Source organism: Emydura macquarii, unplaced genomic scaffold (assembly GCF_026122565.2).
Source record: "Emydura macquarii macquarii isolate MOO-44397 ecotype Brisbane River unplaced genomic scaffold, CSIRO-AGI_Emac_v2 contig_1348, whole genome shotgun sequence".
NCBI lineage: Eukaryota > Metazoa > Chordata > Testudines > Chelidae > Emydura > Emydura macquarii.
This window is the reverse complement of record NW_027131485.1, coordinates 8,713,200-8,730,062: the sequence shown is the minus strand read 5'-3', so window position 1 is coordinate 8,730,062 and position 16,863 is coordinate 8,713,200. Positions and strand designations below refer to the sequence as shown.

General features: G+C 40.1%; 1 protein-coding gene across 3 annotated transcripts in view; it reads right to left on the bottom strand.

The window, feature by feature from the left end:
* Positions 1–16,863, bottom strand: part of MYH11 (myosin heavy chain 11) — a 91,729-nt gene that overhangs the window by 30,360 nt on the left and 44,506 nt on the right. For all 3 annotated transcript variants that reach the window (XM_067551059.1, XM_067551061.1, XM_067551060.1), the window contains exons 6-12: positions 14,632–14,724; positions 8,522–8,585; positions 6,103–6,201; positions 5,174–5,317; positions 2,212–2,307; positions 927–1,045; positions 605–757 (exon numbers count right to left, since the gene is read on the bottom strand). In XM_067551059.1, coding sequence (XP_067407160.1) covers positions 605–757; positions 927–1,045; positions 2,212–2,307; positions 5,174–5,317; positions 6,103–6,201; positions 8,522–8,585; positions 14,632–14,724 — 768 coding nt within the window. The remainder of the gene's footprint in view (positions 1–604; positions 758–926; positions 1,046–2,211; positions 2,308–5,173; positions 5,318–6,102; positions 6,202–8,521; positions 8,586–14,631; positions 14,725–16,863) is intronic.

The following is a 16,863-nucleotide window of genomic DNA, read 5'->3' as shown; positions in this document are numbered from 1 at the left end:
ACATTTAAAAAGAAATGTACAAGAAAAATTTGGATAGTAAGATAAAATGTTGTATCTTCTAGTTCTTTCATTAACAATAATCGTTAAATTATAACTATATATTTATAAATATAGACATTTACTACCCATAACGTCGGCTTTACATGAAAATTTATATTCAACTCTTACACATTAGATTAACCAGGTATAATTAAGTTTGTTTTCTCAACTCTGAATGTAATTCTCAGTAGTTTTATGTTGGTATTGCTTTATCACTGAAGTAATACGAGTGTATAATCCACTTACTGCATTCCTTAAATGTCTATGCATCCAAGCTGCCTCTTTACAAACTTCACAGAACAAGGGTGTTAAGTGCATTCCCATCCAACACAGGTCTACTGTGCTGCTTACGGTCCCTGTTCTCCACTGAGGATGGAGCAGGTTGACCCCTGCATCCATACAGAGCCCCACTGGTGCAGAGGTCTGCCCACCTTGTTCTCAGTGCAGGATCAGGGTTGAAGAGTTTTAGAAAAAGAAAGATAATGAGACTAACTAAAACAACAGAGTGAAATACACAAGTGGGAAGTTAAAATGTTCAGATCATCTTGTGTCAAATAGTACTTACCTCAAAAATCTCAAATCCAGCAATATCTAGGATCCCAAGGAAAGAAGCCCCTTGTCTTTTTGTTTTATCCAGAGCTTTGTTCACACGACTAAGAATCCAACGGAACAGACGTTCATATGTTGCTTTGGCTAAAGCCTCTATTGCAAAGTCTGCCTATTAAAGCAGGGTAGGGAAGAAGAAATGAATGAACAAATCAAAATCAGATGCTATCTCCCATATAGAAAAGTACATGAGGTGCTGGGGATAGGGCTGCTGTTTCACCCCACACCACCCATTTTCAAAGAAGAAGGGTAGCAGAGTTAAGGAGATTACAAATCAGTACCTGCTCTTTGGTCTGGGCTTTCTGAACAACATCTCGTCCAACTTTGATCCGTGGTGTTAGGATTGCTCTTGTAAAATCTGTCACATTAATGCCCATCAGGTGGCACACTTTCTGTGCAGCTACAATAAAGAGAACAAAATTCTATTTCACATTGGATTTTCTCTTGGTAGATCAATAAATGTACATGCTAGCAGTATGATTAATTATGAACACATTATCTCTTCTTTCCATGAAAATATCTTCCTTATGCATATGCAAGAGACGCCACAAGTGTCATTCACAATACCTGCAACATATGCATTGTTTGGCCATCTAGGAACTCAAGATCACCAGAAAAGATACATGTTAATTTTGTTGATTTAATTTGTTGAATCTCTTTTTCAATAGTTGCAGCATCAATGAAAATCAACAATGAAAATGAGAAGATTGATGCAAATTAAATTTCTTAACAGTCGGTGCTGGGGTGTGTTTCCACACTGGCAGTGAAAGGATTAATAGGAGTCAGAGAGCAATTAGCACACCTGGTTGCAGCTGGAGGGTGGGCCAGGACCAATAAAGTCAAGACCCAGCTGGGAGGAGCTGAATGGTTACTATAAAGAGAAGAAGCTGGAGACATGTCAGACAGACAGACGAGGGGTGTGAGTTGCTATGATGGCAGCTGGAAGAGATCAAGAATTGGGTTTCTGTCCAGGAATCCCTAGGAGGTAGTGCTCATTACAAGAGCTCAGTTGGAAGCAATATTGTAGAGCTTGGAGAGGGTAAAAAGAGCCTAGAGATGGACCAAGGTAGGAAACCATCCAGGGAGGCAGGAAGGGGTGTAAAGGAGCAGAACTTGACTGCTCATTATAGTGGCCCTGAGCTGGAACCCAGAGTAGGACAACCTAGATACCCCTGCCAGTGCCTGGAGGAAAGTGGTGTGGACCTCTCTCCCACACACCTATCCTTGAGACAAGAGCTATGGAGAACCCTGAAATAAGGACCACATGGCCCAGAGTTGGAGCTCCAACACCTGATGTAAGGTCATTGGACAACTGTTTTGTGGGCTTCTCTGTCCCCCTTGAAGGGGTGGTTCTGAATGTGACCTGGCTGGAGGGCTGACTTGTGAGAAGACTGAGACCCATGCAGAACTGGAGTGGCTGTCAGCAGAGGATGCTGGATGGGGGAACCCTGCTACACTATGCCACACCATGAGGGTGTGTGCAAACAGTGAGTCCACCTTTGACACAATCATTTTATTATGCTGTTCATGATCTTCAATTTAAATTTTGAAGAGACAGAATTATACCAGTGTCATCTGGCATGGATGCTTGATCAGTATTTCTCTCTTTCTTGAAGACAATATTACCAAGCTGTAGAACAGATGAAACAACCTTCAGCATGGCTGTAAAATAAATTAAATAAAGAGTAAAATGTCAGGAATTCCATCAATAGAAATGATAGACATATAATAAAAAAATGACTTTTCTATGACAGGGGTCCCCAAGCTATTTTATAGCATAGCCCATATCTTAAGAGTGTCTCTCATGGGTTGACCCCCACCCCCTTTTGTTCATGATGATCAGGGCTATTGCCTCACGGTAGTGACTGCAAAGCAACTTAGGATCAAAACAGTTGCTTACACAGAAAAATGTTAGAAAAGCAGGTTGTGTATCTGTAGCGAACTCTGAATCCAGTTTAGCAGCTGGAAATAAGAAGAGCAGTCAGCACTTTGTAACCAGTCAGGTATTCCTGACCTCCATGTAGTGCTGTGAGGGCTGTTGATGGCTCATGGACCATAGCTTGGGAACTAGTGTGCTGTAGTATGTTGTTCTATAGTAACTGTGTCTTAATCTACTTCTAAGAGCAAAAGTATTTACTAATTTATCAGTTCCATGGAATTAAAGTTAAGCATGCATGTTTCTTTGCAAGTTGGGGGCTGAAATATTTAGTATACAAAAATAATCTGATTAAAGTGCAATTACAGAAGTATGCATTAATATAACACTGCCTGAGTTGTTAATACATTGTCTTTCAGAGGTTAATTCTTCTTTTTGCTAGATGGATAGACTTGTACAAGTAAAGAACGGTGCTTCATCGAGTTCATGTTTTGGGGGTCCAGGCATGGAGGTTTAAGGGATCAATACAAAGAATTACCATTGATGCCAGTGAGAGGTGCAGGCATCAGTCTCCTCCTGTGTGTGTCTTAATGGGAGAAGAGACCTGCCATTTGTATTGAAATAGACAGTTTTGAACTGAATTGACTGAAGTCAGAATTTACATTCCAATCCTGAGAGGTGTCAAAGTGCTGTATGCAGTGTTTAGCACCCTCAATTCCTAATGAAATCAGTGGGAGCTGATGGAGTTTTCAGCACCTCACAGGTTCAATTTTGATTGTGGTCAGTAATAAGATACCTCTTGTCCTAGCCAGTCTTCATACCTGAAGTGACACCTACTACCACAATCAGGATGGGGGGAACACACATACAATGTCATGACAATTAAAACCACAAAGTGACAGTTAAAAGGGTTATTCTATGTCTGCATTGTGTACATTTTCAAGATCGTTTAGGTTGGTTGTTTATTTCCCTCTTCCCTGAATCTGCAGATAATACTAGTATTAACTACTCATGTTAGGCCCAATTCTTTCAAATTTAAGTCCTAATATTTTGCAACTCTTTTTTGGTGGTCATTGTTGGAAAGTGCCTGAAAACTAGCTTTAAATGGTTATTAATTGTGAGCATGTATGTGGAGTTCTGTCAGCTGGAATACTTAAGTCTGTTCTTTAATAGCCATGTATTACCTTTAAAGGCTCAATTTTTAAAATACTACTGCATGTTGACTACTGTATTGATGGTTTGGCATTCAAATGGGTTTGAAATGCATGTGATGTTCACTCTCCAAGCAGCTCCCCTGGGATTTGTCACTTCTGATGTTGATGAAAAAACCGTTATAATTCATCAGTTACAGAGACAGCAGAAAATGTAGAAATAATTTCAGCTGAGCCACACTTAAGATTCTGTACTGCGCTACATATCTGTGTTTGTTCTATGCATTACATTTTTAATACAGGTTATTCTCTTATGTACATTAGAATAGTAACTTTTTAGCATCTTATAACCTATTACATCTTGCACAATGGAATTTTGGCAGTTTAATCACATTCTGGGTGGGACTTTCAAAGACGTTCATTTTGGCCATTACTTCAGTAGGAACCCAATTAGGCCAATGTTGAGTGTTTTTGAAAACATCCACTCTAGAACAACATGTAGCGCATATGTAGCAATTTCTATTTTTGTCAAACAAAAAATCAACCAGGCCGCTTTGCTATGCAAAGTTAACATGTACCCCAGACTTCCTGCCCTGTCACACATCCCCTCTTCTGTATGAAAAGGTTAAAGAGCTGAGCTGATAATGATTTGTTTGCCAGGGTACTACTGGCCTTTGACCCCAAACCCCATGATGGATAAATCACACACACACACACACACACACACACGAGTCCTCTGTTCTTTAGGGGTTTTCCTCAAACCCTGGCAGTACAAGCAATTTAGTCACCATGCTGTTTAGTTCCGGATGAGCACAAGTGCTCTATCATCTTCTACTATGGGTATCAGATACTTTATGGGGAGTTAATGGTGTTCCAGTAACCCTAATTGCATGCTATGTGGCCCACAATGAAAAGGAGAGCCTGCCATGTAGTACAGCTGTCCTCCAATATCACCCCTTATCCATCTGATTTATATCTCCCTTGATCACACAGCATTGAGTTTCCATGTTATTCTTGCTGATGGAACAGAGACAACTATAGGTCTGGGAAGATTTCCCCTATGGGAAAACCCTGGATCCATTTCCATGGGAGTTCTGTGGTTTTAGTCACCTGCTCACCATACAGTAGAAGGGAACATAGTGGGATTAGACTTTGGAGCACAAGCACACTTCGGAGTGAGGTATTATTACATTTGACAGATGGTAAATCTGAGACAGAGGTTGAATGACTTACAGAGGGAGTCAAAGATAGGAACTCTGGAGTTTTTGGTTTCCCAGTCCAGTGGCAAGAACATGCATCTCCAGAGACATGGACATGGGCCTTGAATAATAATTTCATAATATGAAACTAGATGCTCATTTACATGCAGTTTACTTAGTGGCACATCTTGAAAAGAATCCATTGCTGTACATGTGTGCACAGAGATTACAGCAATATTCTTAGTGCTATAGCTGATGCTTGTAAAAGTTTTTCCTTTACTTGACTCGCTAGCAATTCTTACCAAGCTGCTCCTCTTCATTAAAACCCATAATTGTCATGGCTTCCAGGGTCTCCTGGAACATCTCATCATCTTGCTGACCGGGAATAGGCACGTTGCCATTAGATAAAAAGGTATAGTTGTTGAAACTTTCCAGCAATAAATCCTCTGTAAAAGGTAGAGGGGGAAAAAAAATCAATTTCGGGGAAAAAATAATTAAAAAAACAAAACCCAACTAGAGATCAAATAATCACATTGATTGTCCAGAGTATAAAGTCTCCTTAAGTTCTCAAATCACTGGACCATTAAGTCCATTTCCCTGATGCAAAGCAGACAAAAAAAAATCAGTGGCTTGGCTAACTGAGATTCCCCTTGTATCAAGGCAACTTGGGTGATGTAGAGTCTAGATTTTCAAAAGCGACTAGTGAATTTGAGTGCCTCCACTCAGCAGTAGCTTCTGAAAAATGTATTCTCTCAGCTTCCAGTTAAGGTGGAATGCCTGGAGAAAAGACTGCAAACTCCTGATTGCTGGAATGATCCTAAAAGCCAGGTTTGCACTATATCCCTGAGCTATGCTGTGCATTTTCTTACAGTCTGGGATCTGGTCCATTGTTTCCATCAAGCATTTTCAAATGTTTTCTAAAAAAACTCCACATTTCTACTTCTGTTAGAAGTAGACCTTTTGAGACCTGGGAACTTGCACCTGATCCATTAGTGAATCGTTCCCTATTTGCTCTGGGGTGACCTATGAACTGCAAACCACCTATAACAGATGCACATAAGTGGGACATTTCTATAACTATTATATGAGTAGAATCCTTAGAACAGCCAAGGAACTACTTACTTATAGCAAGGATTGAATGAAATTGCAGTTTCAGACATTAAGGTCAATTATATAACTCAACCCTTAAAAACTGCTGCTCAGATAGTTCATCTTCAGATAAGTAACTTACTTTTCATTTGTTCCCCAGCACCAGAGATCATATAGTAAAAGATATGAAATGTCCGCTCATCTCTAGCCTGGCGAATAGCACGAGACTTTTCAAGCAAATCTGTCGGTTATGTATGTTAAAAAAAAACCCAACTTATTGACATATTTCACTCAGTGCATCCTAACATTGCCAATTGCCTTAGTACAACCTGTGGCACATGTTGGATGTTGGTTAGCTTGTCTAACAAACATGGGTCTGATTCTGCAATCACTTGCTACAATATACAGTGCTTATTATTGACATCAGTTGAAAGACTCACAAGAAGTGATACAAGCACTGGGTTGAGTGCTTACTACCACGAGTAATCCCATTTTTATATCTGATCAATGGCACTAATCATGGTAGTATGCATTGCATGTAGGCATAGGTGTTTACAGAACCAGGCCTATCTGAATAGTTTACATGACAGCTGTAAGCTTCTTCCTCAAGAGAAACCAGTCGTGAAATAATATCCTAGTATGAATCTTTTAACATCGGTCATTGTCTCCAGCACCTTTCCAGAAGTACTGCTTTCAAGGCTCGTATACAAGATATAAAAGTGTAAATTATTAACTATTTTTAATATCTAATCTGTTAAAATTGGAATTGGCCACACTATACATATGGCTCAGCACCTGCAAACAATGAACTGTGAAGAATAGTGCAGTAATGGTTCTTTTAAGCCCTTGGTTCTGCACCATGGTCTTCCAAAGGAACAGCATCAGCCCTTTAGTTCATAAGCCAAAATATTTTAAGTAACCATGATTTTTTCAGTATAATTGAACTCAGAACCAAGGTGTGTGTGGGAGTAATGCTGTGTTTAACAAACTGTATCTACTTTGTGAAATGCTGTCTGGTCTGCATCTGACAGAGAAAAGGGCTCCAGGCAAAGGTCTTGCTCCTGAGCCTGTGATAAATCCCCATCCCTCAGTGTGGAGGAGGGGAGGAGGATGGGGAAAATGTGCCACAAAGAATAGGGATGAGAAGCTGAGGAATCTATGCATGTTTTTTCTTTCCATTTTTAAAAAAACTGCTTTCCTCAAAGATAACCAAGGACAGAGGCAACTGCACTTGGCAACCAAACTTGTTTTAAGCTGCATTTTGCTGGAAATGTTTATGCTTTGCTCATGAAAAATACACTGAGCTCAGTGATATAGCACAGTGCTCAGAGGTTTGGGCTCAGTCTGGAGCCTGGGCTCTAGGACCCTGAGGTTGAAGGGTCCTAAAGCTCAGGCTGCAGCCTGAGCCAGAATGCCTATACTGCAGTTAGACAGCCCCTTAGCCACAGTCAGCTGGCACAGGCCAGCCATGGGTTTTTAATTGCAATGTAGACATACCCTCAGTCTGCCATTTGAAATGGAGAAGGAGAGGGAAAGGATATACAGACCAGGTAGTGGGACTCTGCTGAATCTGGCCCGAAAAGCTGTTTGCAAGTGTCCAGCATTTGGAACTAGGTGGTGCACTCCAGTGACAATATATTTGCTCCTTGCCAATATTTCTATGAGCCCCAAGGATCTCTGGCAGAGCTGGGTTAGCAGTACATATACAGAAAAGGACTCCAGCAGGAATGTGATAAAATCCCCAAAGTTTCTTCTCCCCTCGTTAAACTTCTCCTGCAAATTGATGGGAGGATTTCTATGCCTCTGGACAGCACCTAGTGTCTAAGTCTGACTTCTGCATCTTTCCTGTTGTAACTTTGCTGAAGAAAAAGTAAATGTTTTATATATCCGTGGTATTGCAGTAGCACCTAGGCACCCCAGTCATGGACTAGGACCCTGTTGTACTAGACTCTGTACAAAAACAGTCTCCAACACCATATTATCACTAGTGTGTTCTTTGAGTCCATCTATTTTATTACTCATATGGGCCTCAGTGCCTTAGTATCTAAGCATCTCATACCCATGAATGAATTTATCTGCACAGCCCCATTGAGAGGCAAGGAAGTATTAGCCCTCTTTTACAGATGGGGAAACAAAGGCACAGAGTAAGTGACCTGCTCCAATCATATAGATGCAGAGCTGAAACTGAACCTAGATCTACCAAGTCAGGGGTCTTAACCAAAAGATCATCTTAACCCATGGCTTATTTGTCTGACTCATTTTAAAGTCTAGTCTGATTGGGTGGGATATACTGTCAGTATTTGAGACGTTGCATGGGGGATAGTGTGCTTTGTCCTGATAGTAAAGAAAACAAACGGATTAGTCTGGACAGAAAATGTAAACATGAGTGAGACAAACTGCAAAATTGGTATCGGCGTAAGTGGAGCCACTTCCCTCCCTACCCTTTGTTTATATTGGTCTTAATGATATTTGCCTTTCTTAGACATGCGATGGAGTCTGCTTATGTTACTTTCTTTTGCTCCCCCTAGTTAGTTTCCCAGGCAGCTCACTGAAAAGGATACAAGTTTCTATGTTTGCTCCAACAATGTAGCCGGTGACATCAAAGTTGATGCGGATGAATTTACCCTGTCAAGGAGAAGAGGAAATGGCTTGGGTTATTTCTTTTTATAGCACATTTTAAGGGGCACATCACATTTCTACTCTTTAATAACAGGCCCAATTGCTGCCTTCTGTAGCAAAACTCCTGGGAGGAGTCTGAAAGGAAGCAAACCTCTGTGAGGTTCTCCTTACAGAGATTTGCATCTGATTTGTTTCATCTGAGTAGTGGGAAAAGGAGGGGCCCAGGTCTAGCAGGCTGGGGGTCAGTCCACAAATTCAATGTATCCTGTAAGTGGCCAGGGAATTGATAGTTTCACCTTCATTTCTACAAGGCCAGTGGAGGGATGGTGTGAATCCCTTCTCTCTCTTTAACACAGATCCCTGGACCCATGGAAAGACATCTTCAGGGTTGAGGGAGGCACCTAAGTTCAGGGAACTACTATGGGAGCAGCTGATTCTTCAACAAAGGACCTTCCATATGCTGATCAGGGTCCATACATAACTACAGTCATCTTGGGTGTCACTGGGAACTGAACCCGGTATCTCACAAGCTAGGTCAGGGGCATGAGCCTAGCTAAAGGGCTAACAGTGGGTTACATTCAACCAGGTTGACTGAGTGACCACTAAAATTCTTACTACTGTACTTTTATTTACAATAAAGTTATAGTTAAGCTAATGGTAAAACACTTTGGGCTTGAGTCAACATGTTTTATAAGCCTTCCACTGTTGAAGCATTTCTACCTCCTATTAAATAAGTGACTTTTGGATGCAAATTACTTGTCTTTAACCTGTAAATTAATATTTTGAGGTCTTGCATCCCCAGCTCTTAAAAGAAAACAAATTTGTTCTGATTATTTTTAGTTAAATATCAATAAGCAATGAAAGAGTACACATGATCATGGTTCATCTTTACACAGAATCAGCATCTATTTTAAGACTCTCTTTAAAAATAAATGAGACGGTCCAAGCCAGCAAAGATCAAATATCCTGGGCTCCATAGGGGACTAAATTATTCAGTATGAAAACTGGCCTAAGGGGAAGGTCACTGAAAGGAAGTAGTCAGTTTTGAGAATAAAATCTAGTCCATTTTAAGTCTCATGCACATTTGAGTAGAGTAATCTGATTTTCCTGGGATTTTCACCCTCACTTTCATAATGGTTACATGTGGCTTTTACAATAAATACTTTAGTATCTTATTGTGACAGTGTACTGCAATAATAAAAAGCCTTGAATAGTATAGCCTGCTCATGTGTGTTATATATCCCCCTCTGTGCCCAACTACTTACAATCCCCAGTTACAGAGCCTTGGCTCTTTAGCTCAAGCTTGTGCTTTTAGTTCTGCAGGTGCCAGGTTCAATCCCCAGTGTGGTGGTCAGGATGGCAGCCATCACAATATCTCACACACACATGAGGAGGAAAGGTTGATCTGTCATGGAAGCAATGAACAATATAAAACCAAACCAGCTTGATTGAAAATGTCTGAGTGGAAATGCTCATACACAGTGCTTTGCATTGCAGACTTTTATTACTCTTTTTTATTAAAAAAACCAACCAAACAAAAACCCATTGCTGTGCAGCAAGTAGGAGTTCTCAGTTCTAAACTTGAGTATTCCTCTTGCCCAGCTGTGGAGATGGATGGACTCACTGGTCATTCCTTCTATGGTGGTGGGATAATAATAGCGATAGACAACTCTATTTAAAAAGGAATCTTAGAGCAAAGCCTCTTAGCTAAGAACTTTCCATTGACTTTAATGGGAGTTAGATGGAAAGATCAGATCCCAAGAGCCCAAATGGTAACTAGACAGAATCATGACCTCTCTGCTCTAGAAGAATGGGTGACAGGGACTGCTTAATAAGACAACTTGTGGCCAGTAAGGAGGATTTCTTCCTAAGAATCAGAAATGTCTTCTGCAGCAGCAGAACATTGGAGGCCCATGAAGCTGTCGTGTTGGACTAGATTAAGTCCTTAAAACAGTTGAAACAAATTGAGGATTAATTTACTGAAGGCACCATTCCTGTGGCACCCAAGTGAGGTCACACTGAAGTCAGTAGAACTTAGAACATAGGCACTGGGGTCTGCCAACTGGGGTGTGGCATTGTTATGGTAAGAGCTAGCCTGGCAAACCTGAACAAACATGCTATGGCAAATTTAAGAAGCTATGTGAGAGACCTGTGAAATCTTTGAGCATGGCTTCAATACACAGGAGCAGAAAAATCTGCTAAATGAAGCTATAGTATTATAAGGGATAATGGAACAAGACAACCTAGAAATTGGGTGAGGTCTGAAGAAAACCAACAAAATGCTTGTACACAAATGCAAGTCTGAGAGAGAGAAGGGAGGAACTGGAACTTGGTGCAGAGGTCAAACCAGATATCTATGGAGCACAGAACATGGTGGAAAAGCACTTGTGGCTGGTATACATCAGGAGGCATGGGAATAAAGGTTAAGGTGGTGGGATAGCACTGTACATCAGTGGTAGACTGCAAAGCAATAAGTGATAATATGGAAGGATTGCTAAAGAGGTTCTGTTGGGGTAATGTTAGGAGTCTGATATAGATCGCCATGGTGAGATTTAATTATGGATAGCAATCTCTTTAATATTAGAGAAATACTTTTGGGAATTGTCATAAGGGGAAACTTTAACTTCCCAGATATAGATTGGAGAATAAATGCTGCTAATATTGGAAAGGTCCACTTATTCCTGGATGTGATAGATAACCTTTTTTAAAAAATCAAAGCACAAATCAAATAAAATCAACAGTCAATGGAATTTTAGGCTTGCTTTTAGTAATTAGTGAGGGCATCATAGAAGAGCTGATTATAGGAAATAATCTTGGAGCAAATGATCACAAATTATTCAGTTTAAATGGAAATGGAAAGGGTAATCATAACCAGATCGCCAAGTAAGTTTTGTTTTTTGGGTTTTTTAATTTTAAAAGGGCAGACTTTGGGAAATGAAGGGACTTAGCTAAAGAAGTCAGCTGGACTGAAGAGTCAATGACCTAAATGAGGAAGAGACTTAGTTTTTATATATCTGATTTGAAGAATTTTCACCTGAAATTTGCATCCCAAGCAGGAGGAAAAAACTTGTAGTGCAAGGCTACAGACCCAACTGTATGAATAACCACCTCAGAAAGGTTATTAGGAGTAAACAGAGAACCTGTAGGGAATGGAAAAATTGACTGATCACAAAGAAAGCTACATTGTGGTGTCTAGAAAAATGTATGTATAACGTGAGAACTGCTAAAAGTCAAGCTGAATTAGCTCTTGCTGAGGAAATTAAAATAAGGCTTTTTTAGCTGTATAAATAAAAAGAGAATAAGGAAGGATGAGGTTGGGTTGCTACACAGTGTGGATGGGAAGAAGATTAAAGATAATTGATGTATGGCCCAAAACATAAATGAATACTTTGCTTCAGTTTTCAATAATTATGATGATATGGAACATATGCATGAAGGCAGGACAGCTGATGGAATAAGTGTCTAGAAATGGAAGCTACCATATATTCAGTGGAAGAAACTTTTAAAGAAATTAATGTGCTCAAATCATGGGTTTTGGATAATTTCCATCGCAGAATACTGAAAGGACTGGTACCTGAGATTGTAGTCAGGTAGCAAGGATTTTTAATAAATCTGTTTGGTTGTTGGACCCTATAACTGGAGAATGGCTGATGTTGTACCTCTTAAGAAAGGGGAGGGAAAAAAAGATGATCTGAGCAATTAAAGACCTGTTAGTCTGACTGCAGTAGTATGCAAGGTTTTAGAACAAATTGAAGGAGAGAATAACTAAATTCATAGAGATAAAGGGGGTGTAATGCAATATGGGTTTATCTAAGGTAGATCATGCCACACTAACCTTTTTTCCCCTTGTTTGAGAAAAGAACTGATAAGGAAATGCAGTAGACCTAATATATGTGGACATGAGTAAGGTATTTGACATGGTGCCACATGGGAAATTATTAGTTAATTAGGGAAGATAAGATTAGTACAAGCATTGGAAGGTGGATAAGGAATGGGCTAAAAGGAAGAAGGCAACGGGTTGTATTGAAAGGCACATTAACAGACTGGAGGGAGGTTAATAATGGAGTTCCTCAAGGATTGATCTTGGGACCTATCTCAGTTAATGTTTTTATTAATGACCTTGGCCCAAAAAGTAGGAGTGTGCCAATAACATTTGCTGATACGAAGTTGGGAGGCATCATCAATACAAAGGAGGATCAGAATATTTATACAGGAAGATCCTGATGACCTTGAAGACCAAAATGGGATGAAATTCAAAGGTCATGCACTTAGGGTCTAATAATAATATTTTCTACTACAAGCTGGGGGTTCTCAGGCTGGATGAGAGAGTAGGGGAGAGACCTGGGTGTGTGGGTTGATCACAGGATGACTGAACCATTAATGTGACGTGGCTGTGAAAAATGGCAAATGCATCTTAGGATGTATTCGGCAAGGTGCCCATACTCAAGAAAGATGAATTAAACTGGAGCAGGCAAAGAGAAGAGCAGCTAGAATGACTAGGGGAATGGAAGGCCTGTCATGATAGCAGACTGGAAGAGTCTGGGCTTGTTTAGTCTTGCAAAAAGAAGGCTGAGAGGGGATGTGATGGCTCTCTATAAATATATTAGGAGGATAAATACCAGGGAGATAAAGAGCTATGTAAGCTAAAGAACAAATGGGCATGAACTAACCATGAACAAACTCAGGCTGGAAATTAGGTTTCTAACCATTGAGGTTTTGGAACTGCTTCTCAACAGGAGTTGTGGGGACAAACAACTTGATTCATTTTAAGAGAGATGGACTAATTAGAGTACAATTGCATGACAGGGCTGCTTGTGATGGTGGGGGGCAGGGCTCAACAGGCTTGGGGCTCAATGTCGGCTTACGTTCCCAAAGCCCATGCCTCAGGGTTTTGGCTGTTCAGCTGGGGTTAGGAAGGGATTCCTCCTCCTTTCCCCAACCCCCACCTATATTCTGGGAGAGTTTTCATCTCCTTTTTCTGAAGCATCAAGGATGGTCATGGTTGGAGATGGGACACTGAATGCAAAAGACCAGAGCTCTGAGGTGGCACCAAGCATTCTTTCTCAGGTGCTTGGCTGGCTGGTTCTTGCTCACATGTCCAATCTAGCTGATCACCATAGGTGGTGTCAGGAAGGAATTTTCCCCCCAGATCAGATTGGCTGTGACCTTGGAGTTTTTGCCTTCCTTTACAGCCTGCAGGTGCAGGTCACTTACCTGGATTATCTGGTTATATCTCACTTAATCATTTCCCTGCCATTGCAGGTGCCTCAGGGACTGGTGAAACTCTGTCCCTTCTATTCTCTGCCTGTGGCATTATTCTAGTTTCCTGTGGGCTGTAATACTTTGTTCTCATTTCAGTTGTTGGGTGTAGTATGCAAGTGTTTGGTGGCCTTGATATACAGGCAGTCATACTAGATGATCTAGTGGTCCTTTCTGGCCTTTAACTCTATAACTGACACTCTGACTTGTATTATATCTTATATATATTGAGACTAATGTATTCAACCAAGGGCAGAATTTTCAAAAGTGTTCAGTGCTGGATTAACGCTGCTCCCAGTGAAGTTACTTCTTCATCAAGAGCAGACTTCGATAATTCTGAATGCTTCTAAAAGTCCCAACCCCAGCCAATATCAATGCAAGTTGAAATGTCATGATTTTCCCATTCTCAAGCCTGTAGTTATTAATTTCATATGTTAGCACTCTTGCTAAATAAGTCATGCCAGAAGAAAACTGATTTTGTTGGCAAAATATTCTGAAGGTGAATATTAAGCCAAATATCTCTGGCAAAGGTCAGGTGCGTGTACTGCTAAACCTTGAGTAGACTATGATGTCGACAGCCAACTTTTAGCTTATTTTGTTCTTTTCTAACATGCCAATCTAATGATTCAGGGAAAAATCCCTTCTTAAAGGGAATAATTATGGACAATCTTTTAAAAACACCAGTCACCCCCTCCTCCCCTAATGTTGTAGGTTTTTAGCTATCTGCACACTTTATCTTTATGGGGCATTGATGACAAAGACTGTATACATAGAGAGCATTGTTGCTACTTACAAATCTGGAGGAGTTGTCATTCTTCACAGTTTTGGCATTGCCAAAAGCTTCAAGAATAGGATTTGCCTGAAGAAGCTGCTTTTCCAGCTCACCCTAAAATTAATTCAGACTCAAGTTAACCCTGAATTAATCAGTTATTTAACTGAAAACAGAAAATGCACACACCTGAGAAACTCAAGATGATTTAAGCCTTTAAGTGTATTTTTGCTGATTAATGCACTCCAGGTGGGTTTATTTTTATTTTTCTAGTAATCTTTGTTTATATAATGGTACACTGCAGTTTACTGCTGTTCAGTACACAAAGTAAATGAGACCCTCTTTCAGTATTGTTGCTTGTTGAAGATCAGTCTGTTTGTTTGTTTACCATCATTACTGATTTGCCTTAATGAAAAGGGTCATTCAGTGTCAAATATGGATATCTTTACTTTATTACCAAAAAATGCTCTAAGGAGAACCTGCTGACCTTTTCCAAGTTAGTGTATATTTCTCATGATGGAAAATGAGGATGTAATTAGAAAAAACTTGCTGAGAATAACTTTAATGTAATGCAGCAAAAGCTACAAAGCAGATTATACAGTCTATTAATCACATTACATGCAGGGCTATGTAGGTTGAATATGGAAATGCATTACTTTATTTCAAAATATGACCATGAATTCCCATGCAAACTTAAACACACTGTTATACTGTTAATTTTGATTGGTAACTGTGAATTAAACAAATCATGCAATGAAAGGAGATATGCACTTAATCCTACTTCTAGACCATACAATGATGCTAACAATTTCTGCCTGAGGCTAGCTGCATCTGAATTCCTCCTCCTCATCTATACTATATTTATTGCCACATTTTAAATCCATATTAACCTTTTGCCTCCAGGTGTCCTATTCTTTGATTTGTCTCCTGATATGTGCACCTCTTTATATAGTGCTTTGTATGCCACTTCAAACATAGCTTTTAAAGCAGAAATTTCTTGTAAGAGATTAATCATAATTTTAACAATGTGTTAACAAGTAATTAAGGCAACATTTGGGTTGAGTCCCAGGGAAATGAATTAGGAAACTACCATTTGCCATGAAACAGAAAGGATGCACACTCTTTTTATGAGGCCGTCCCTGATGCAAGGCTAGCTCTCTCTCCTTCCAAACACCATCACTATCATTTATGGATGTCCTGCACCTTGTGACAGAGACGAGACCTGACCATAGAAAAGGTAACAGTTCATTAACACCTTGCTAAGCTCTTCTGTACGGGCATGGTTTGTGGATAGATGTAGGACTCTTGACTGGATGTTCAGCTAAGGGTCTCAACCAGGCTGAACTATGAAACCACCTCGCTAGTGGTTGGAAGAAGAGGAATAGAGCTTAGCAAACCAACTAGCTAACTCAAGTGCCCTGGAGGGAAAAATAACATCCTGAAAATAAAAGCATGAGGTTGCTTGTGCAAGGCTGCTACCACATTGCACTAGGTTGGGCAATTCTTTCCCATTATATTTTGCCATTATAAGAACCCCAGTTGTGCCAACAGCAGGTTTGGCTCCTAGGACCTAGAGCACTATAAGCATAGGCCTCTACTGCTTGAATTAAGGAGCAACTTCATTAGCAGAGAGCTATAATAGAGCCCTGGATCAGTTGCTAAAGTGGCACAAAGACCTGTACTTCCCTAGTGTGGCTTACACTGTACAGTACAAATCATTGGTTATCTAATTTGCAGTTAGTGTAAGCAGCGGTATCTCCACTAACCTCAGTTGTCTACACTAGCATTGAGTCCATTGTAGATAGAAATGAGATGAGAAACTTCAAGCAGCTTGTCAAATGAAGTATCAAATAAATCAACAAATAGTTTAACGTCTGATATGTCCTCTAACACTAACCCCAATTTTAACCTAAGTCTGAGTGGAAGCTCACAAGCAACACTGCATCTCAAGAATCACACTAATAAAACAACAGAAGACACACTGAAACCTTTATGTACTATGACTAATTGTAGGAGCAAGTTGGGGAGCATGCATAGTTTTGCAGACATGCATAATTCTCCATGGTTGTAGGAAAATGCAGAATCATAAGTAATATCAAATGGAAAGCATGCAGCTAAAGTTACAAATCAATCACACACTGTGATGGCTTGGGAATCATTTCACAACAGTCCTAAAAAGTTCAACCTGAAGCACAAAGTCTTTGGGTACTTTCATTCAGAAACCACATGGTCAAATTTCAGGCTGAATGGCTCTTT